This window comes from Lagenorhynchus albirostris, chromosome X, assembly GCF_949774975.1.
Source record: "Lagenorhynchus albirostris chromosome X, mLagAlb1.1, whole genome shotgun sequence".
Classification (NCBI taxonomy): Eukaryota; Metazoa; Chordata; class Mammalia; order Artiodactyla; family Delphinidae; genus Lagenorhynchus; species Lagenorhynchus albirostris.
Genome location: NC_083116.1, coordinates 116182322 through 116204957, shown reverse-complemented (window position 1 = coordinate 116204957; position 22636 = coordinate 116182322). Strand labels below are relative to the sequence as shown.

At 42.7% G+C, this 22636-nt stretch overlaps 2 protein-coding genes across 2 annotated transcripts in view; one reads left to right on the top strand and one right to left on the bottom strand.

The window, feature by feature from the left end:
- Positions 1-895: 895 nt before the first annotated feature.
- Positions 896-22354, top strand: PDHA1 (pyruvate dehydrogenase E1 subunit alpha 1). The gene is made up of 11 exons (XM_060138460.1): positions 896-1070; positions 12753-12812; positions 13385-13558; positions 14348-14474; positions 15168-15259; positions 16090-16182; positions 17026-17181; positions 17439-17510; positions 19797-19864; positions 21018-21126; positions 21632-22354. Exons 1-11 carry the CDS (start codon positions 1014-1016, stop codon positions 21794-21796), a joined length of 1173 nt encoding a protein of 390 aa, XP_059994443.1. The 5' UTR covers positions 896-1013; the 3' UTR covers positions 21797-22354.
- Positions 16568-22636, bottom strand: part of MAP3K15 (mitogen-activated protein kinase kinase kinase 15) — a 152705-nt gene continuing 146636 nt past the window's right edge. The window contains 1 exon segment of the mRNA XM_060138461.1: positions 16568-16973. The gene's annotated coding sequence lies outside the window, so the exon portion shown is untranslated.

The following is a 22636-nucleotide window of genomic DNA, read 5'->3' as shown; positions in this document are numbered from 1 at the left end:
GGTTATATGTAAGTATTTAAGCTAAGAACTTCCATTAGCTGTGGCCCCGTATCTCCCCAGGTCATGTGACCTGGTCTGTTCTGTACCCGTCGCTATCTTTAAGGGAAATGATACATTGGCATTGTACATAAAATTCACCAAAGATGTATGCACATCCAAGGTGAGTGGTGGGTCATCGTGATCCCTTACAGGATTGAGAAAGGAATGTTATCTTCAAAGGGGTTACATGGCTGGCGCTAGAAAAAGAACAATTCATGTTTATGGTTGAGCAGGTATTTCTGCCATTAGGGAGTTCAGGTTAATGCATAAATGCAGATGCACAATGCACACGAGAGGGGAGGCAGGAGGCCCAAACGGGCAGAGTAAAAACAGTTTGTTTAAATTTTTCTTGTCTTGCCTTAAAATATGAATTTTATTTCATCAAATCCTAGCTCACAGCAGATAGGGAAGACTTACAACTGTCACATGATCTCTAAAAGAAACGTTAGCGGCAGAACCATTTATAGAAACCAGGTGTTCTGTCTTTCGGCCTCCCCCAGGGATATTAATCTTCACCATCTTGTGTATTGAGCAAAGGCTTCAAAGTTGCGGCACCGGCAGGGCTGGACGCTCAGTAGGATTGGCCTTGCACGATCGTGCGTGGCTCAGCTGGGGTGCAAAATCCAAGCAGGTCCTTTTCCCGCGGGGCCTGGAGGTGTGGCCTCACTTTCCCACGCAGGCACCCTCAGGTCTCCGGCGCCTCACCTGCCGGCTGCTTGCTGACGGAAAGATCCCTCAGCCTCGCCCTCTGGCTCTGACACCCAATGGGCGGCCGCGGGCCTCAGGTGGGCGGGGCACGCCCTGGGAGCCGTTCTGGTTGGCCCGCGGCCCGGCGAGGCGCGTGACGTTTCCGTCGCGTCGTGCTGGCGTGAAGTGGTAGCGTCCGCTCCGAGAACCTGAAGGAGACTTGGAGGCACCTGGGCCGCGCTGCTTGGGCCGTTGGGAGTCGCCGCTGCCGCCACTGCCCGCACTCCATGAGGAAGATGCTCGCCGCCGTCTCCCGCGTGTTGTTGGGCGTCGCCCAGAAGCCGGTGAGGTGGCGTGAGCGACCCGGGGTGGGGCGCGAGTGGGCCCGAGGCCGGAGGACGCCAGAGGGCAGGACGAGCGGGCTGAGTGGGCCGGGCGGGCCGGGCCTTGTGGAGCCGCGGGCCTTTGTCCTGCGTCCACGTCGTGCGCTCCGCTCCTGGCCGCGAGGGGAGCGGTGGCTCGGCCCTCGGGCGCCGACTGAGGGAGGGGGAGCTTTACAAGGTCCGTGTGGAGGTCAGGCGCGGCTCCCGGTGCCGGGCTGGTCGGTGCGCTCTGGAAGGGCCCGTTCGTTTACCTCAGACAGAGAAGGGGGCTTTGGGATTCCTCGAGTCTCGAGTTGACCGCCTCTTCCCAGCCCACTCATTTTAAATCTTCCTCTTGACCGGGAACCCGGAGACAGAGTGGCTCCATTCACACTTCAGTTTCACCAGTTACTAGCCCTGTGACCTTGAGTAAGAGGTTTTTGTTTTTTCTTCAAAATCCCCGTGCTCAGTTTCCTCATCTCTAACATGGAGATGAGAGTACTTACCCCGTGGGGTTGTGTTTTTTTTTTTTTTTTAAAATGAGGATGAGAGACGGTGAGGCTTAAACGAGTGACAAATATGTAAACCTTTCCCGGTAGCGCCTGGTACATAGTAGGTGCTGCCTGTGTTGAACATTGTTATTATCATTTAGGATCTCTGTTGCCTTATTGATTCTCTGTATGGAAGTTCTGTCCATTGATGTGAGTGGGGTGTTAAAGGCTCCTACCAGTACTGTATTCCGGTCAATTTCTCCCTTTATGTCTGTTAGTATTTGTTTTACGTATTTGGGTGCTCCTATATTAGGTTCATATATGTTGACGGGTGTAAAATCATTATATAGTGTTCTTTATCTTTCTTTATGCTATTTGTTTTAAAGTCTATTTTGTCTGATATGAGTATTGCAACCCCCACTTTCTTGTCATTTCCGTTTGCATTCCCTCACTTTCAATCTTTGTGTGTCCTTTGTCCTAAAGTGGGTGTCTTGTAGGCAGCATATTTTAGGCTCTTGGTTTTTTTTTAATCCAGTCTGCCACTCTGTGTCTTTTGATTGGAGCATTACTGATATTTAAGGTAATTATTGATACGTATGTATTCATTGCCATTTTAAACCTTGTTTTCCAGTTTATTCTATGTTTTCTCTTTGTTCCTTTCTTTTTGTGGTTTGAGGATTTCCTTTTATTTTATGCTTGTGTTTTCTTTCTGGTTTTTGTGAATCTATTGTATGTTTTTGACTTGCAGTTGCCCTGTTTTTCAAGTATGTGAACCCCTTCCTGTATCTGTTTGCTTTAGACTGGTAGTCATATAGGCTCAGATGCATTCTAAAAAAACAAATGTACATTTTGTCACTCTCCTTCCCCACATCTTATGATTTTGATGTCTTTTTTTTTTTTTTTTTTGCGGTACGCGGGCCTCTCACTGCTGTGGCCTCTCCCGTTGCGGAGCACAGGCTCCGGACGCGCAGGCTCAGCGGCCATGGCTCACGGGCCCAGCCGCTCCGCGGCACGTGGGATCTTCCCGGACTGGGGCACGAACCCGCGTCCCCTGCATCGGCAGGCGGACTCTCAACCACTGCGCCACCAGGGAAGCCCTTGATGTCCTTTTGATTACATCTTCATGTTTATCCTTCTGCTGTTCCTTGTGTTTATCATCACTTTCACAAATAGGTTTTTTTGTTTTTGTTTTGATCTGTATAGTGGCTAATTTAAGTGATTTACTTTCCAATTGTGACTTCCTCCTTCCTATATCTTCTTTTCTATATAGAGAAGAACTTGGAGTATTTCTTTTAGGGTAGGTTTAGTATTGCTGAATTCTTTTAGTTTTTGCGTGTCTGAGAAATTCTTTATTTCTTCTCCTATTCTAAATGATCTTGCTGGGTAGCGTATTCTAGGTTGCAGATGTTTCCCTTTCAAGGCTTGAATATATTTTGCCACTCCCTTCTGGCCTGCAGCATTTCTGTAGAGAAATCAGCCGATAGCCTTATGGGGATTCCCTTGTAACTAACACGTTGTTTTTCACTTGCTGCCTTTAAAATCCTCTCTTTAACTTTTGCCATTTTATTATAATAAAATGTCTTGGTGTAGGTCTGTTTGGTTCATCTTGTTGGGACCCTCTGTGCTTCCTGTATCTGGATATCTGCTTCCTTCTTTAGGCTTGGGAAGTTTTCAGTCATAATTTCTTCAAGTACATTTTCAGTCCCCTTTTCTCTTTCTTCTCCTTCTGGAATCCCTATTATGCGTAGATTGGCACACTTTATATTATCCCATAGGTCTCTTATATTGCTTTCATTTTTTTTCACTTGCCTTTCTGTCTGCTGTTTTGATTGGGTAATTTCCACTATTCTACTTTCGAGGTCACTTATTCTTTCTTCTGCATTATTCATTCTGCTATTCATTGCCTTTAGCTCAGCTTTCGTCTCAGCAAATGAAGTTTCTAATTTTTCTTGGCTCCTCTTTCTAGTTTCTAGTTTCTTTTTACAGTACTCTGCATTTCTGTCGATAGCCTTTCTTAAGTCCTTCAGTATTTTCATTATCTCCTTTTTGAACTTGGTATCTACTAGACTGAAACCCTAGTTTCATTGTTTGTTCCTTCAGGGGAATTTTCTTGGTCTTTTAACTGAGAGTAGTTCCTCTGCTTCTTCATTTTGCTTATATTTTTTTTACTCTCTGAATTTAGGAGAAACAGTTATCTACTGTAGTCTTGGAGGGCTACTTATATGCAGGTGCCTCCCTGCGTAGTTTGTGTGGGTTGAATATTTTTTTGGCATGAGGGCTGTTTTTGGTTTGGATTCTTGCCGTCTCTTTCCTCTGCGTGTGCTGGTCGTTATCCCCTTGATAGGGGATGTGCAGGTGCGTGGCCCGCGTGTGCTCCCGGGGAGGGTGGGGGCAGTGGTGGGTGCCCAGTCACGGGACCCTTGGTAGCTGCAGTGGTCTGCATCCGCCTCTGGAGTCCGAGATGGCAGTGGCGGCTCGAGTCTCGTGTAGGTGGTGCCCTGCTGCCTGAGAGTGCGCGCACGGAGAAAGAAGCTCCTATGGCGGTCCCACCTCTCTCTTCGTGCACCCCCCAACAATGGCCCCTTGCCTTTCTGAAGGGCCCAAGCTTCTTCCCGTATTCCCTCAGTTATAGTGCACCACACTCCAGCCCCCTCAGGCTGTCGTCTCCACGTAGCCAACTCCAGTCCTCTCCCTGGGTCTGACCTCCGAAGCCCAAACCTCAGCACCCAGCCCTTGCCCAGCCCAGTGGAGGAGCTTCTCAAGCTGGGGAGTGCAAGGTCGTGGTACCAACCGTCTGTGTAGGTCTCTCTCCGCTTTGCTTTCCGCAGACCAGTTGCTGCACGCTCCTCCGAGGTTCCGAAGCTCCACCTCTGTCCTGGGTGATATCTCCACCAGTGAGGGGACTTCTCAGGGTGTGGAAACGTTTTCTTTTTCACAGCTCCCTCCCAGGGGTGCAGGTCCCGTCCTGATTGCCTTCTCTCTTTTTTTTTCTTTTTTCTTTTGTCCTACCCAGTTATGTGGAGATTTTCTTGCCCTCTTGGGTGTCTGAGGTCTTCTGGCAGAGCTCAGTAGATGTTCTGTGAGAACCCTTCCACACGTAGATGTATTTTTGGTGTATTGATACTTGTGGGAGAAGGTGAGCTCCACGTCCTACTCCTCCACCATCTTGATCCAAATCTCCCTCACACTTCTTTTGTTTTGTTTTGTTTTATTTTTATTTATTTTAGTTGTTTATTACTTTTGGCTGCGTTGGGTCTTCGTTGCTGCGCGTGGGCTTTCTCCAGTTGCAGCGAGCGGGGGCTACTCTTCGTTGTGGTGCGTGGGCTTCTCACTGCGGTGGCTTCTCTTGTTGCGGAGCACAGGCTCTAGGCGCACGGGCTTCAGTAGTTGTGGCACACGGGCTCAGTAGTTGTGGCTCGTGGGCTCTAGAGCACAGGCTCAGTAGTTGTGGCGCATGGGCTTAGTTTCTCGTGGCATGTGGGATCTTCCCGGGCCAGGGCTCGAACCCGTGTCCCCTGCACTGGCAGGCAGATTCCTAACCACTGTACCACCGGGGAAGCCCCGAAGCTCAGGTTCTTGATGTCTCATCGCAGAAAGAATTCAGTGAGAGACAAAGTGATAGGTAAGAAGTGGATTTATTTAGAGAGAAACAGACTCCACAGAGTGTGGGCCATCTCAGAAGGTGAGAAAGGCCCCCCCCCCAACTTCTGATATGACTTTTAGCTTAACTTTCGCTTAATGTGACTCCTTTCACCCATTGTATCAGTGAATCTTACTATTTTTGAGATTCATAGTAATGAAATGGGAGAAAGTATCTAAGTAGCTTTCTGACAGTCAAAATCTTTGACCTTACCTTCTTGCTCTTTATTATGTAGAACTGTCATTGTTTCTTGTTAGGAATTTAGGATGGAGAAAGAGAATTTTTCCTTTTCTTGGTTACTGTTGCTTGACTGGTTTGGTCGTTAGTTTTCAGTCTCCAAAATGCAGTTTCTGTAGTTGTATCTGGAGATTTATTTTGCAAGACAAGATATATATATTTCTAGCCCCCCAAAACCATTTAACTGTCAAAAATAACATATCCATTTCATGATTGCCGAACATAACGTTTTGTTTGTCACCTCATACTTCTCAACTTTTCTTCTTCCCAAATTTCTCAATTTTTTTCACTTATTCTTAGATGTATTGGACTCTCTCAATCTCTAACTTAACTGAAGCATTTGTCTCTAGCAGTTCAACTTTTTTTCTCCAGCAATGTCATGGTTTTTGTTGGCTTTATTGGATAATGGTATATTGATGGGTGAAGAGATCACTAGATAATAGCTTTCTGCCTGTTGGCTTGTACACTTAGCAGATCAACCTTACCCCTTCTCACCAAGATCAAGACCATTGCTACAGGTTGGATGGTAAGGTAACACACTGTATGAACATATCAAAAGTACTTTTTGTGGGGTCTGAAGAATGCTCTTCAAGTCTGCATGAGAAGAAGTCATATTGGTTTACGTATGCGTGACGTGGCAGAATGTGGCTAAAGAAGTACAGTCCTCCTAACTGATTAAATGTTTGTGGTCTAACCTGGACCTTAGCCATCACACAGAGTACTATTGCTGTGAGCAGAGTGAAAAGGAAACATTTCTGGCAGCTTTTTACCCGCGCCCCTTCCCCCCACCAAACAGTGACAGCCACCTGAACATGAACAAGGGAGCACTGGGGATTTCCATGGCGGTTCAATGGTTAAGATTTTGCGCTTCCAATGCAGGGGGCGCAGGTTTGATCCCTGGTTGGGGAACTAAGATCCCACATGCTGTGCGGCGTGGCCAAAAAAAAAAAAAGGGAGCACTGGGATTCTTCGGCGGCCGTGCGGGTTTGAGGAGGCAGCTCGTGGGGGTGAGGTGCTTAAGGTGAGGTGACACAGACCTTGGAGCCAGATTTGCTGGGTTTGTACCCCAGCCCCAACAGTTAAGTGCTCTATGGTTTGGGCAACTCAGGTAGCATGAATCTCATCAGCACCGAGAGAAAAGCTTCACTGAAAACTCATTGCAGGTCCCACCCCCTCAACTCAGATGGCAACAGTGCAGTCAGAGGCCTGCCCCTCTAAGCCTCAGAATAGGAATTCTGTAGCAATAGGAATTGAGGTTAAAACACAGATGCCACCAATCTGCATACCAAATGGCATGAGTCAATGACACCAGCTCCGAGATCTGTTTTGAGCCCAAGCAATGGTCCAAGTTGCACATAGGTCACCTTGCTTGATCTAACAACAGATCAACCTCAGAGGCATTTTTATCAGAATTTCACCCACTGAAAAAACAGCTGGCTAATCTGTTTTTTTCCCAGTAATAAATGAGAAGCTTTTATTTTATTTTTTTAAAATTTTGAATTTTATTTATTTTTTTATACAGCAGGTTCTTAATTAGTCATCAGTTTTATACACATCAGTGTATACCTGTGAATCCCAATCACCCAATTCATCACACCACCATCCCCACCCCACCGCGGCTTTCCCCCCTTGGTGTCCATACGTTTGTTCTCTACATCTGTGTCTCAACTTCTGCCCTGCAAACCGGTTCATCTGTACCATTTTTCTAGGTTCCACATACATGTGTTAATATACGATACTTGTTTTTCTCTTTCTGACTTACTTCACTCTGTATGACAGTCTCTAGATCCATCCACGTCTCAACAAATGACCCAATTTCATTCCTTTTTATGGCTGAGTAATACTCCGTTGAATATATGTATCACAACTTCTTTATCCATTCGTCTGTTGATGGGCATTTAGGTTGCTTCCATGACCTGGCTATTGTAAATAGTGCTGCAATGAACACTGGGGTGCATGTGTGTTTCAGAATTATGGTTTCCTCTGGGTATATGCCCAGTACTGGGATTGCTGGATCATATGGTAATTCTATTTTGAGTTTTTTTTTTTTGCAGTACGCGGGCCTCTCACTGTTGTGGCCTCTCCCGTTGCGGAGCACAGGCTCCGGACGCGCAGGCTCAGCGGCCATGGCTCACGGGCCCAGCCACTCCGCGGCATGTGGGATCTTCCCAGACCAGGGCACGAACCTGCGTCCCCTGCATCGGCAGGCAGACTCTCAACCACTGCACCACCAGGGAAGCCCTATTTTTAGTTTTTTAAGGATCCTGCATACTTTTCTCCATAGTGACTGTATCAATTTACATTCCCACCAACAGTGCAAGAGAGTTCCCTTTTCTCCACACCGTCTCCAGCATTTGTTGTTTGTAGATTTTCTGATGATGCCCATTGTAACTGGTGTGAGGTGATACCTCATTGTAGTTCTGATTTGCCTTTCTCTAATAATTAGTGAGGTTGAGCAGCTTTTCATGTGCTTCTTGGCCATGTGTATGTCTTCTTTGGAAAAATGTCTATTTAGGTCTTCTGTCCATTTTTGGGTTGGGTTGTTTGTTTCTTTAATATTGAGCTGCATGAGCTTTTTATATATTTTGGAGATTAATCCTTTGTTGATTCATTTGCAAATATTTTCTCCCATTCTGCGGGTTGTCTTTTCATCTTGTTTGTGGTTTCCTTTGCTGTGCAAAAGCTTTGAAGTTTCATTAGGTCCCATTTGTTTATTTTTGTTTTTATTTCCATTACTCTAGGAGGTGGATCAAAAACGATCTTGCTGTGATTTATGTCAGAGAGTGTTCTTCCTATGTTTTCCTCTAAGAGTTTTATAGTGTCCAGTCTTACATTTAGGTCTCTAATCCATTTTGAGTTTTTTTTTTGTGTATGGTGTTAGGGAGTGTTCTGATTTCATTCTTTTACATGTAGCTGTCCAGTTTTCCCAGCACCACTTATCGAAGAGACTATCTTTTCTCCATTGTATATCCTTGCCTCCTTTGTTGTAGATTAATTGACCATAGGTGCATGGGTTTATCTCTGGGCTTTCTATCTTGTTCCATTGATCTCTGTTTCTGTTTCTGTGCCAGTACCATATTGTCTTGATTACTGTAGCTTTGTAGTATAGTCTGAAGCCAGGGAGTCTGATTCCGCCAGCTCCGTTTTTTTCCCTCAAGACTGCTTTGGCTATTTGGGGTCTTTAGTGTCGCCATACAAATTTTAGGATTTTTTGTTCTAGCTCTTAAAAAATGCCATTGGTAATTTGATAGGGATTGCATTGAATCTGTAGATTGCTTTGGGTAGTATAGTCATTTTCACAATATTGATTCTTCCAATCCAAGAACATGGTATATCTCTCCATCTGTTGGTGTCACTTTTAATTTCTTTCATCAGTGTCTTATAATTTTCTGCATACAGGTCTTTTGTCTGCCTAGGTAGGTTTATTCTTAGGTATTTTCGTCCTTTTGTTGCAATGGTAAATGGGAGTGTTTCCTTAATTTCTCTTTCATATTTTTCATCATTAGTGTATAGGAATGCAAGAGATTGCTGTCCATTAATTTTGTATCCTGCTACTTTACCAGATTCATTGATTAGCTCTAGTAGTTTTCTGGTAGCATGTTTAGGATTCTCTATGTATAGTATCATGTCATCTGCAGACAGTGACAGTTTTACTTCTTCTTTTCCAATTTGTATTTGTTTTCTTTCTTTTTCTTTTCTGATTGCTGTGGCTAGGACCTCCAAAACTATGTTGAATAATGGTGGTGAGAGTGGACATCCTTGTCTTGTTCCTGATCTTAGAGGAAATGCTTTCAGTTTTTCACCACTGAGAATGATATTTGCTGTGGGTTTGTCATATATGGCCTTTATTATGTTGAGGTAGGTTCCCTCTATGCCTACTTTCTGGAGAGTTTTTTTTGTTGTTGTTGTTGTTGCTGTGTATGATCCTTTTAATGTGTTGTTGGATCCTATTTGCTAGTATTTTGTTGAGGATCTTTGCATCTATATTCATCAGTGATATTGGTCAGTAATTTTCTTTTTTTGTAGTATCCCTGTCTGGTTTTGGTATCAGGGTGATGGTGGCCTCATAGAATGAGTTTGGGAGTGTTCCTTCCTCGGCAATGTTTTCGAAGAGTTTGAGAAGGATGGGTGTTAGCTCTTCTCTGAATGTTTGATAGAATTCACCTGTAAAGCCATCTGGTCCTGGACTTTTGTTTGTTGGCAGATTTTTAATCACAGTTTCAATTTCATTACTTGTGATTGGTCTGTTCATATTTTCTATTCCTTCCTGGTTCAGTCTTGGAAGGTTATACCTTTCTAAGAATTTGTCCATTTCTTCCAGGTTGTCCATTTTATTGGCATAGAGTTGCTTGTAGTAGTCTCTTAGGATGCTTTGTATTTCTGCAGTGTCTGTTGTAACTTCTCGTTTTTCATTTCTAATTTTATTGATTTGAGTCCTCTCCCTGTTTTTCTTGATGAGTCTGGCTAATGGTTTATCAGTGTTGTTTATCTTCTCAAAGAACCAGCTTTTAGTTTTATTGATCTTTGCAATTGTTTTCTTTGTTTCTATTTTATTTATTTCTGCTCTGATCTTTATGATTTCTTTCCTTCTGCTAACTTTGGGTTTTGTTTGTTCCTCTTTCTCTAGTTCCTATAGGTGTACGGTTAGATTGTTTATTTGAGATTTTTTCTTGTTTCTTGAGGTAGACTTGTATAGCTATAAACTTCCCTTTTAGAAATGCTTTTGCTGCATCCCATAGGTTTTGGATCACCGTGTTTTTCATTGTCATTTGTCTCTAGGTATTTTTTGATTTCCTGTTTGATTTCTTCAGTGATCTCTTGGTTTTTTAGTAACGTCTTGTTTAGCCTCCATGTGTTTGTGTTTCTTACGTTTTTTTCCCTGGAATTCATTTCTAGTCTCATAGTGTTGTGGTCAGAAAAGATGCTTGATATGATTTCAGTTTTCTTAAATCTGCTGAGGCTGGACTTGTGACCCAAGATGTGATCTGTCCTGGAGAATGTTCCTTGCGCACTTGAGAAGAAAGTGTAATCTGCTATTTTTGGATGGAATGTCCTATAAATATCAATTAAATCTATCTGGTGTATTGTGTCATTTAAAGCTTCTGTTTCCTTATTTATTTTCATTTTGGATGATCTGTCCATTGGTGTGAGGTGTTAAAGTCCCCCACTGTTGTGTTCCTGTCGATTTCCTCTTTTATAGCTGTTAGCGGTTGCCTTATGTATTGAGGTGCTCCTATGTTGGGTGCATGTATATTTATAATTGTTATATATTTTTCTTGGATTGATCCCTTGATCATTATGTAGTGTCCTTCCTTGTCTCTTGTAATATTATTTTAAAGTCTATTTTGTCTGATATGAGAATTGCTACTCCAGCTTTCTTTTGGTTTCCATTTGCATGGAATATCTTTTTCCATCCTGTCACTTTCAGTCTGTATGTGTCCCTAGGTGTGAAGTGAGTCTCTTGTAGCCAGCACATATATGGGTCTTGTTTTTGTATCCATTCAGCAAGCCTGTGTCTCTTGGTGGGAGCATTTAATCCATTCATGTTTAAGGTAATTATCCATATGTATGTTCCTATGACCATTTTCTTAATTGTTTTGGGTTTGTTTTTGTAGGTCCTTTTCTTCCCGTGTGTTTCCCACTTAGAGAAGTTCCTTTAGCATGTGTTGTAGAGCTTGTTTGGTGGTGCTGAATTCTCTTAGCTTTTGCTTGTCTGTAAAGCTTGTGATTTCTCCACCGAATCTGAATGAGATCCGTGCCGGGTAGAGTAATCTTGGTTGTAGGTTCTTCCCTTTCATCACTTTAAATATGTCATTGCACTCCTTCTGGCTTGTAGAGCTTCTGCTGAGAAATCAGCTGTTAACCTTATGGGAGTTCCCTTGTATGTTATTTGTTGTTTTTCCCTTGCTGCTTTCAGTAATTTTTCTTTGTCTTTAATTTTTGCCAATTTGATTACTATGTGTCTCGGCGTGTTTCTCCTTGGGTTTATCCTGTATGGGACTCTCTGCGATTCCTGGACTTGGGTGGCTATTTCCTTTCCCATGTTAGGGAAGTTTTCAACTATAATCTCTTCAAATATTTTCTCTGGTTCTTTCTCTCTCTTCTCCTTCTGGGACCCTTATAATGTGAATGTTGTCATGTTTCATGTTGTCCCAGAGGTCTCTTAGGCTGTCTTCATTTCTTTTCGTTCTTTTTTCTTTAGTCTGTTCCGCAGCCGTGAATTCCACCATTCTGTCTTCCAGGTCACTTATCCGTTCTTCTGCCTCAGTTATTCTGCTATTGATTCTTTCTAGTGTTGTCTTCATTTCAGTTATTGTATTGTTTATCTCTGTTTGTTTGTTCTGTAATACTTCTAGGTCTTTGTTAAACACTTCTTGCATCTTCTCTATGTTCGCCTGCATTCTTTTCCCGAGGTCCTGGATCATCTTCACTATCATTATTCTGAATTCTTTTTCTGGAAGGTTGCCTATCTCCACTTCATTTAGTTGTTTTTCTGGGGTTTTATGTTGTTTCTTCATCTGGTATATAGCCCTCTGCCTTTTCATCTTGTCTTTCTTTCTGTGGATGTGGTTTTTGTTCCACAGGCTGCAGGATTGTAGTTGTTCTTGCTTCTGCTGTCTGACCTCTCGAGAAGCATTTATTATTTAAAAAAAAAAAAAAAAAGAAGGGAGTTGTAGAGAACATCTTCCTTCTGGTGCTCTTCGAATCATAAAACATCGCTCAAATCTTTTGTTTTTTTTAAGTCAGGGAATGCTAAGTATCTTTTCTTTTGTCTTGTACATTTCTCACTAAGGTGTCTATCTCATGCTTTGTGTAGTTTAAAATATTTTTCTTATAGTACCGTTTCATAGAGAAGTGATTTGCCTGAAATAGGAGTTGAATCATAGTTTTATTTGAAGAACTATTCTGAAAGTAAAGCATTAGCTTGCTCAACGTATGTGGTTATGACTAAGAATAGCATAAACATACCCCACAGATTATCTGGTCTCTTCGATTTGGCCATTAACTTCATTACATTTTCACTGTAATTTCTTTGAAAACAAAGTGACTATATAGACGGGTTTCTGCAGTTTGCCTTTAGATGGGGGTACCATCATGTTTCTTTGGCCAAAGCATGGATTCCTTTTGGAGGACAAGATCCCAACACAGTGAACAGAATGGAAGATAAGCCCATGAATGTGTTAGGGCTCTTAGAGTTCTAGGACTGCATCCTGATAACTGATTAATAAGAATAATAACTCAAAAATAACCGACAATAAAAAGCACTGATATACTTGTATATTTTGATCTTTCAAGGCAAGCAGAGTGCTGGTGGCATCCCGTAATTTTGCAAATGATGCTACATTTGAAATTAAGGTAAGAGGTGTTTTGCTTCGTGTTAAATTTTTTTCCACAGGTACACTTTGATATATAGTTTTACCTCTGCAGTACAGCATTTTGATATTCATGTTTTTCACCATTTTATTCCAAATGTTCTAGAATCGAAGATTCAGAGAAGTTAGCAAAAATTAGAATTTACTCCCTTTATGTAGCAGGTTTTTGGTAGTTTGGAGCAGGAGAGCAAGCTAAAAAGATTGAAGACCTACTCTAAGACTTGAAATGTGGTTTGGTAACATGTTTGAATAAGAAGATTCTTAGAATGCTTGTTTGAAAGTTTGTCTTTCAACCTGTAACTCAGTTGACTTCTAGGGGTTTTCAGTGAAAGTCATCTTAGAAAGACTTCCTTTCTCCAAAACGCCATCTCATTGCACAGTCAGTTTTATGAAGGAATCAGAAGCAATATGCAGCATTTCTGATGTGCTCGCCTGCTGGTTTTGAAGTTCAGTATTTGCTGGTTTTCGATTTAAATATTTCGAGTTAGATCTTAGAGTGGGTTGGCAGTGTTTACATTGTAGTGACTGAGAGATAACTGTCTGATTCCATTTCAGAAATGTGATCTTCACCGGCTGGAAGAGGGCCCTCCTGTCACTACGGTGCTCACCAGGGAGGATGGGCTCAAATACTACAGGATGATGCAGACTGTTCGTCGAATGGAGTTAAAAGCAGATCAGCTATATAAACAGAAAATTATTCGTGGTTTCTGTCACTTGTGTGATGGTCAGGTGGGTGGTAGTTTTGTAGTAAAACTGTGTTACTTAGGAATTGAAGTATGGTGTGTGTTTATCGGCTTTTACCCTGCTTTATCTGTCTGAAGGAATTGAGGCTGGTATTTTAGAATAAACATGAGAATGCTGAGACCTGCTAGGAAGCTTATGCTAAAGAATTGACTCATGTATCATATTGCTGACTTCCTGTGCCTTTATAGCATTATGATCACCTGTACTGAGTATACTTTTGGGGGAAGGGTTTTTGTTTTGTTTTTTGTTTTGTAGGTTTAGGCCAAGGTTTGTGAAATCAAATGCCTACCAGGGACCAGTTAGGTAGAATACATGAGTGAAGGCTGCCAGCTGTATGAAGTATCGAGAAAGGTGACAGGGACTAGTGGTGAAGTGGAACAGACGGGGCCCACCCGCAGGGGTAGTCATAACTGGCTGGTAGTCCAGCCAGTTGGTGCCATGTGGAAATACGGGGCTAATGCTTCCTGTTGCTGATGTCTTCGAGAGAAGACGTCTCTATTTTCATGTGAAATTCCCCAATATTTTAATGTTCACATTTGATTCAGGATTTTTTCACATCACCATACAGGCTTAAAAGAAACGTATCTGTGCATTGCCAGTTTATGGCTCTGGCTTGGGCCTTACCCTCTACTCTGTTTCTGGTGTAAAGTAGAGGTACTTGCTGTTATTAATGAAGAGTTCTCCTGGGCCAAATATTTCATAATAGTGTAGGAAACCTTTTAACTAGAAATGGTGTACTGTACTGACTCATTGCCACTTCTTCCTTGAATGCAGGAAGCTTGTTGTGTGGGCCTGGAGGCCGGCATAAACCCCACAGACCATCTGATCACAGCATATCGGGCTCACGGCTTTACGTTTACTCGTGGGCTTTCTGTCCGAGCAATTCTCGCAGAGCTTACAGGTTTGCTATTAATTTACAAAAAGGGGAAATTAAGTTTTCAGATCTCCTATTAAGATGCTAACCGTTTATAAGTTAACATTGAAACCTTTTTGAGGGTTAAAAAAAAAAAGCTGAAACCAAAAAAACCTCTCCCTTTTGGTGCTCTGGTACCTCTATTGTGCTTTTGAGTAAACTGACCATTTTTTGAGGTTGTCTGGCCTCTCAGGTAAAGGTCAGCTCTATAAAATCAGAATAGTGTTTATCACTCAAGCATGCCAATAGAAATCTAGCAAAGAAAGTAAATTGAGTATAAGTATTTCATTGGGTAGAAATTCATTGGGTAGAATCTTCTCAACAGTCCCTTTGTCCCCCTTGACTCTTATGCGAGTGTAGGAGAAATCAGATGTTTGTCACTGGCCAAAAAAAAAAAAAAAGTCTAGGGGACCACACTAACATCTGAAGAAAACTCAGTGATTAGAGAGCTGAAAAAGTTGGAAAGGTCAAGGACATGGGACTGGTCTGACCTTCATTATAAAAGGGCCAGGAGACAAGGAGGACTTGTCTAGGTATTTGCATAGAGGGACAGGTGCTTATGTAGTTGAATCGGTTTCTGAGTTCTAATGGTTGAGCCTCTACGTAAATACTCAGGGTGTGTTTTTGTTTGTTTTATATATTTGGTTTTGATGTGTCATGTTTGTGTGGTGCCACTTCTAGGACGAAGAGGAGGTTGTGCTAAAGGAAAAGGAGGATCGATGCATATGTACGCCAAGAACTTCTACGGGGGCAATGGCATCGTGGGAGCTCAGGTAGTTGAGGACTAGCATTGTATGATTTTCTGGATTTGGCCCTGGCCCACATCTGTGCAATATTCTGTACCCCAGACAACTTCCCTCTGAAGTACTTCAGTACTTGGGGGGCACGGTGTGCTTTAAATGACCTCTTGCTTCATACCCTATCATTTAATAAATAGATTTGTACAGTGATTTAAAATGTTTCCTTTTAGGTACTTGTTATGTTTTATAAGTAAGCAAGAGCCACTAGCAGTAGAACTATACCTTTGCCGTTTAATTGATATTTAATTGCTTTGTCACATCCTCTTGGCCACACCTCTCTCCCTGCTGTAGACAGTGCTGGCACTGGTACCAGACCAGGAGAAGCAGGTGGTCAGGGTCTTAAGGGCCTAGTTTGAATCTAAAGCCAGCTTCTGTGGTTATGCCGTCCTCCTTGTTCTCATCAGTTAGTAAATAATGGACAAGGAACAGCAGAAGATCGTATCTAGATTGTTCGGTTTACTTTCTAATATATTAAGGTTCTAGCATCTGGGTTTTTTGGTTTGTTTTTGGTATTTTTTTTAATCCTTGGTTTCTTTTTCTTTTTTTGGCTTTTCAGGATTAGCAGTTGAATCTCTGAATGCATAAATGTTATTGCTAAATGGTTGACATAGAATACGATAGTAGTTATTCGTGTTACTTTGCTAGTTTGTTTATAATATTGGGGGTAGGGTAAGCAGAGACAGGGTTGGGGTAGGGACAGTGTCATTTCTATCTCACATTCTGGTCAGGAGTTAACATTCAGAGCATTAACTTCTTCCCTCACGGATTTCTGTGGTTCCTTTCTTGGTTGTCCTTAATATTAGGTGCCCCTGGGAGCTGGGATTGCTCTGGCCTGTAAGTATAACGGAAAAGATGAAATCTGTTTGACTTTGTATGGTGATGGCGCTGCTAATCAGGTGAGTATGTGTCTCTTAACATTGCAATAATGATTACAGTGTTATGTCCAAAGTGTTGAATATTCATAGTTCAGTTTGTGGTGAAGTAGTATATTGCTTACTAGTTGAAATGGCCATTTATCTGGCAAGCTAAAATTTGGTTTTGTGGCCACATTAGAGATTTACATCCTGGCATTGTTTCACAAGCGCTTTACATAGGTGTACTCCTAAGAGTACGCTCACCTTTGCTCTACCTCAGTGCTCCACAGACTCTGTGGGGAAGGACTGATTTACATTTTAATCCTTGGCAAACCAGTTCTTAAACCAGTACCGTAATGTACAGACTCATTCCCCTGAATGCCAAGGCGCTGTCAGACTCCTCTCCTAGTTCCTGAGCCCTGACTCTTCTTGCTCTTCTGTCCTGGTCTGAGTAATCACCGGTCCGTGGCTGACACCCTGCCAGGCCCTGCTCTGGATGCCGATTCTCAGACACCGGTTCACTCTGGTCATCCAGAGGGTCTCATAGAATTTATAATGAAGCACACAACTAGGCAGCCGTAGTACATTCTTACATGTCCATCTTTTCCCGTTGTATTCTCCGCTGCTGCCTTGGCCCTACAGAAGCAAGTAATAGTACTTGGTTTGTCACTTCCTTAGCGGCAAAAGAGGTGATGGGTTTGCTGCGCTGTGCCCCGCTCCCCCCCCAAGCGCACACACTCCTTTGCTTCAGAAGCTTAGTTGTGGGTGAGGCGTTTCATCCTATGGAAGCTTTCTCTGCTGGGTAGAGCAGCAGCTGTTGTGGATGATGAAGTCTAGAGAAAAACAGCAAAATGAAACCACTTGAACTTTTATACATACTTCCAGGGTCAGATATTCGAAGCTTACAATATGGCGGCTTTGTGGAAATTGCCTTGTATTTTCATCTGTGAGAATAACCGCTATGGGATGGGAACATCTGTGGAGAGAGCAGCAGCCAGCACTGATTACTACAAGAGAGGCGACTTCATTCCTGGGCTGAGGGTAAGGACACCTGTTGTAGAGCTGGAGCTACACCCTCAGGGCCTGCGGGGCCCAGGCACTCTGTCAAGTGCCCTTGAAGATCTCAGAGAGATCAAAGAGTTCTGTTTTCTTAGTGGATGAACAGGTCATGTAAGATGAAAATGGTTTTAGGCAGTTGGATTTATGCTCTGCCCCTTTCCTTTTTATTTTTAAAATGTTATTGAAGTATAGTTGATTTACAATGTTGTGTTTATTTAATCTTTCCCATTTATTAATAGGTAGATGGAATGGATATCCTGTGTGTCCGGGAGGCCACAAGGTTTGCAGCTGCCTATTGTAGAGCTGGAAAGGTAAGATTTTTCTTGTAGGCCTCTAGGCTAGAGATTTCTAATGACATTTATCTGTCTTAAAGTTAAAAGAATGCCCCCTGTGTCTATTGTAGCAATGTAGGAGTAGCTGCTAATTGAGGTGTAAAAGATAGAAGCTGGGTCCAGTTAAGCGAATCGGGTCCCTTCATATAAATAACATGGTCTTGATAGCTCACGTCTTGGGAAACATTCCATGTTTGCCCCATTTGGGGTAAATCTTGCCTTGCAGTGCTCCCTCAGCATTCTGCCTCTGTCTTCATTGTGACAATCTGTTTTGCCTTTTGGTTTGGTTAACTATGTGCTTCTAACTCTTCCACCCCCCCCCGCCATCAATCATAAGCCCCTTGAGTGAACAGACTGGGGACTCCTGCAGTGCCCTGCACAGAACTTTGCTTATGTAAAATAGGCATCCATAAGTTTGTCTTTTGTAAATCAAATAATACGTTTAAATTATGTAGTCTCAGTCTTGCTGTTTCAGTCCTGAGAATCTTGACCCTTCCAGTTATAGCAGTGGAGGGAGAAGGGACCAGTGAGATTGGCCTAAAAAGAGGCTTACATGCCATCTGAGCTGGTGGAAAGATGTTCTTCTCCCTAAATCAGTGTTTCACAGCCCAGAAAGCAGGCCCCTGAGGTTTACCCTTCAGTGACTTCCCTCACGTACGTGTTTGGGCAGTAGTGCAAATAAGATTGGGCTGGCAGTGATGAAAATGGAAGAGAGGGTGAAGAGGGGAGGGAGCTGTAGAACGGTTGAACAAGAAAAAAATGAGATGACTGAGATGGCAGGTTGGTGGCAGTGGGCTCACTGGTCTATATCAGGACTCTGAGACTAGGGGTCCACGCCCTGGGTGGTGGGTATCATCATCCCCCCCTCTCCCAGTTCCTGAAAGAATATGTGGCATCCAACAGTATGTGGAAACAGGATCAGTAGTTTGTAGTGTGTTGACTTTCTCAGCCTGACCAAAGCCTGATCTTGGAATTAGGGGAGGGTCTGGAAAAACCCCTGTATCACCATCCCCTTAGCCTAACCAGCCGTGCTTCCAAATGGCTACGGGATGATTAACAATCAATAGGTGACAGTTATTGAGAGATGATAGGTCAGGCAATGTGCTAAGCACTTAGGTATTACCTTTTTTAATCGGCGCACCTCTGAGCTGGGTTAATTACTGTTTTGTAGATGAAGAAACTGAGGTATGTAGCTACTATAGAGTACAGCCAGAACTGGAACCCAAGCACTTGGATTCCATCCCCCGCCCTCTTTTAACTACTACACCAAACTGCCCAAGGATCCTAGATCCACCCCATCCCCTCTGTTCAAAGTTGTTTTCTAAAAGGGGGCTGGTGTAGCATGAGCAAGCTACCTCGTGGTAGCCGGGCTCTCCCAGTCGCAGGATCAGCACCTGCCAACTTTGTTACACAGTAGCTAGATCTCTGTGAAGTAGGATTGGTTGCTGTCCCCTACGAAACACTGCATGAAGTGGGTGTGACGTAGAAAGTCACCTATCCAGCCTCTCTTCATGTGTGCTGGGAAGTGGAGAAGGACGAGAGGACTAGAGGTTTGCTTTTCATCTTACGTTGTTAAGGTTTATGTTAGTGTTTTTCTCTAGCCTTGATCAGAATGCTTATAGATGATTTCCCCTGTGACTGGGGGGAGGGGGGTGGGCAGAAAGACTAGCATATTAACCGTGAAGATAAATGCCATCCCCGCTTTCTGATAGGCTTTTCTTAATTAAATCTATGCTGTGCTTAAAGAATTATATATCAAATGCAATATATCTATTTCTGGTGAAATAGAACCCATTGACATTACATAAAGAATTGTCTGCCTTTTTGATTCAAAATATGCTGCGGGGGGGTGGCTTTTATTAATAAGTTCCTGTTAAAAATAAGGAGGATGGGGCTTCCCTGGTGGCACAGTGGTTGAGAGTCCACCTGCCGGTGCAGGGGACGCAGGTTCGTGTCCCGGTCTGGGAGGATCCCACGTGCTGCGGAGCAGCTGGGCCTGTGAGCCATGGCCGCTGAGCCTGTGCTCTGCAACGGGATGAGGCCACAGCAGTGAGAGGCCCGAGTACCGCAAAAAAAAAAAAAAAAAAAAAAAAAAATAAGGAGAATGAAACATGCAATAAATAGGTAATAGAAATGAGAAGAGATAATCAGTCAACTAAGAAGAAATTCTTAACTCAGATCTGATGAAGGTATTTGATCCTGAGAGGACGTACATTTGAGGCTGTGGCCATTGTTTCACCTTACCTCCACTGGGTTCTGTTTTAGGGGCCCATACTGATGGAGCTGCAGACTTACCGTTACCATGGGCACAGCATGAGTGATCCTGGAGTCAGGTATGGTCATGGGAAAACTGAGTGTGGTGTCCGAAGTGGATGGGCTTTGAATGGTGCTACTTAGATGAAAAAGCAAAGCATTTCAGTGTGTGTTTGCTTTTGAAGCCAGACACCAGTAGTTGGCTTCATGCATTGATTTAGTAGTTAGTCTGAGCCTGAAAGCCGTGCCTTCCAATAAATTGGTTCCAATATAGAAAGCATTCTGAAAATTCCTCTAGTGTGTACATGCTAGTTAGCATGAGCACCAATAAGAAGACAATTGCAGAGAGGAATTGTTGCATAAAACAGGACTGATGGTAGAGTAGGATACTTGGGGGCATTTACCTTTTGTAGGCATTACCCCAGATTCTCGTGGCATATTCCTCTTCTGGCTGGAATGGAGCAAGACCAAGTAGCACGTGGGATATTCCATATGTTGAAATAAATCAGTCAAAAAAAAGGAGTTTTGTCACCTGGCAACTCTGGCATGTAATGCTGCAGTCCCGGAGTGTGGCATAATTAAGAGTAGATTTAGTCAAAGTAAGCCGTAATAAGTCTTTGAGTACAGAATGAAGGCCTAAGGGAAAATGTTATGAAGAGCAGCTTACATGGAAGAAAGCACTTGGTGTAATTCTGTTCTTAAAAAAATGGTAGAGCCTTTCTTTGCTTTTAGTGTTATTTCAAGTGCTGTAGGACAAGGGTCAGTTGTACAATCAAGAATCGGAAAACCTCCTCTCCAAGTTCTCGCCAGCCACACTGCTCTGTGGTCTTAAGGGAGATAAAGGCAAGGCACATTTTTTTTGTGCTTAGCCTTCTGCTGCCTCAAAGGTTATAGCTATCACCACAGAAAACCATCTCCCCTGCCTCCACCACTACCTTCACGCCCGACCTCTAGATCAAGTAGCAAATAGAAACTTGGCGCCTGTTGTCAGAATGCCAGAGAAGCCAGGTGCATTGCCATTGTAGAGTTTTCTATAAGGACAGAGCAGCTCTTCCTTACGGAATATTAGGATGAGTTCTTGTATTTTGAAAGTATATAATTCTGCCCTTCTTACGGTGACGTGAGTACTGATGTGCTCCTTCGTCTCAGAAACAGACTGCTGTGTTTCCCAGACTGTCTCTGCTGTGCCGGCACTGTTCTTATCTGCTTGTAACTCTGTTTCCCTCCCTCTAGTTACCGTACACGAGAAGAAATTCAGGAAGTTAGAAGTAAGAGTGACCCTATCATGCTTCTCAAGGATAGGATGGTGAACAGCAACCTGGCCAGTGTTGAAGAACTAAAGGTACAGTGACTCTTGATGGTTTAAAAGTAAGTCTGCCTTTGAAGGTTGGCTCTCCTTTTTGAGCAGTTTTTCTCTACACAAGAAGCTGCCACTCGGTAAACTAGGTAAGTAAGTGGGAAAGTACATATTGTATTCGGTTGGCCAAAAATTTTCCGAGCCATGTTGTGGGAAAACCCCGAAGAACTTTTTGGCCAACGCAATATTTTTCACAGGACATTAACCTCCTCCACCATCAGTTCTTCTTTCCTGAAAATATACTGTAGATTTTTAATTCATAAATGTTCCCTCGCCAGGGTATATGTCTTAATGTTGGTATCTGTCCTCCAGAATCCCCCTTCGTGGATCGTTGTGTCATGGTTAACCTAACATTTTCAATAATAATAGGTATACTGCCAGTACTAGTAGAGAGTTAACAACTAGCAAGAGGTTCCCAGTAGAACAAGTTGGTACCTAAGCTGCTGTCTATTCAAAACATCTCTTGAACTGTAATCTGATTGATTTTTAGGAAATTGATGTTGACGTGAGAAAAGAAATTGAGGATGCTGCCCAGTTTGCTACAGCTGACCCTGAACCACCTTTGGAAGAACTCGGCTATCACATCTACTGCAGCGATCCGCCTTTTGAAGTCCGGGGTGCAAACCAGTGGATCAAGTTTAAGTCCATCAGTTAATGCGAGATGGTACACCTTCAGTTGGGTATTCAGCAGCAACTGTAAGGAATGCTTTGGGTTCTCAACTTTGTTAAGGAGGAAAAAACCCACAGAAAGAAAGTGTAGATTTAGATAGCTAGATAGATAGATAGTGTAATTGCATGTGGTTTGTACAGTGTTGCATTAAAAGATACAACGTCTTTTAATGTTATATCTTAAGGATAGTATGGATCTTATTATAAAGGTTATTTTAGTTATATAGGTCTAAAATAGGTAATAAGAGTTTGCTTAACCCTCCTTCAAATTACTTCTTTAAAATAGTTCTATTTGGTTTAGTTGTATACTCGTTTAACAAATACTTTTTTAGTTACTAAAAGGAGAAACAATTCCTTATATGCCTGTCCAACTCTGCCACCTTTCTGTGGGGCGATCATTGTCCTGTCCCTCCCAGTGCCCAGCAGCTTACCTGGTGTACCCTAACGTGCACACACGCCCCCATTTGTGTGCATGTCGGTGCTGAAGCCTGTTCACACTGAACCATCATTTCTCCTTAATAAAACACAGTATTTATTATAACCAGGCAGGGGTGGAAGGACAATTCGATTTTTAAATAAGACTACTTCATTTTAAAGGCCAAATAAGTTAGTTTTCTCCATTTATACATTAAGTATAAATATGAAGCTATTTTCTTAATAGTTTTCTATTTACAGTCATATCAAACATTAAATACAAGGCATTAAATACAAGGCATATTCTTATCAATTTTATCTTTTTTGAATTTTAAGTGCAATTCCAGTTAATAGTAATGTATGGAATGTGTGATCTAAAACAGTGATTCCCAGCCTTTTTGTTATTTTAAAC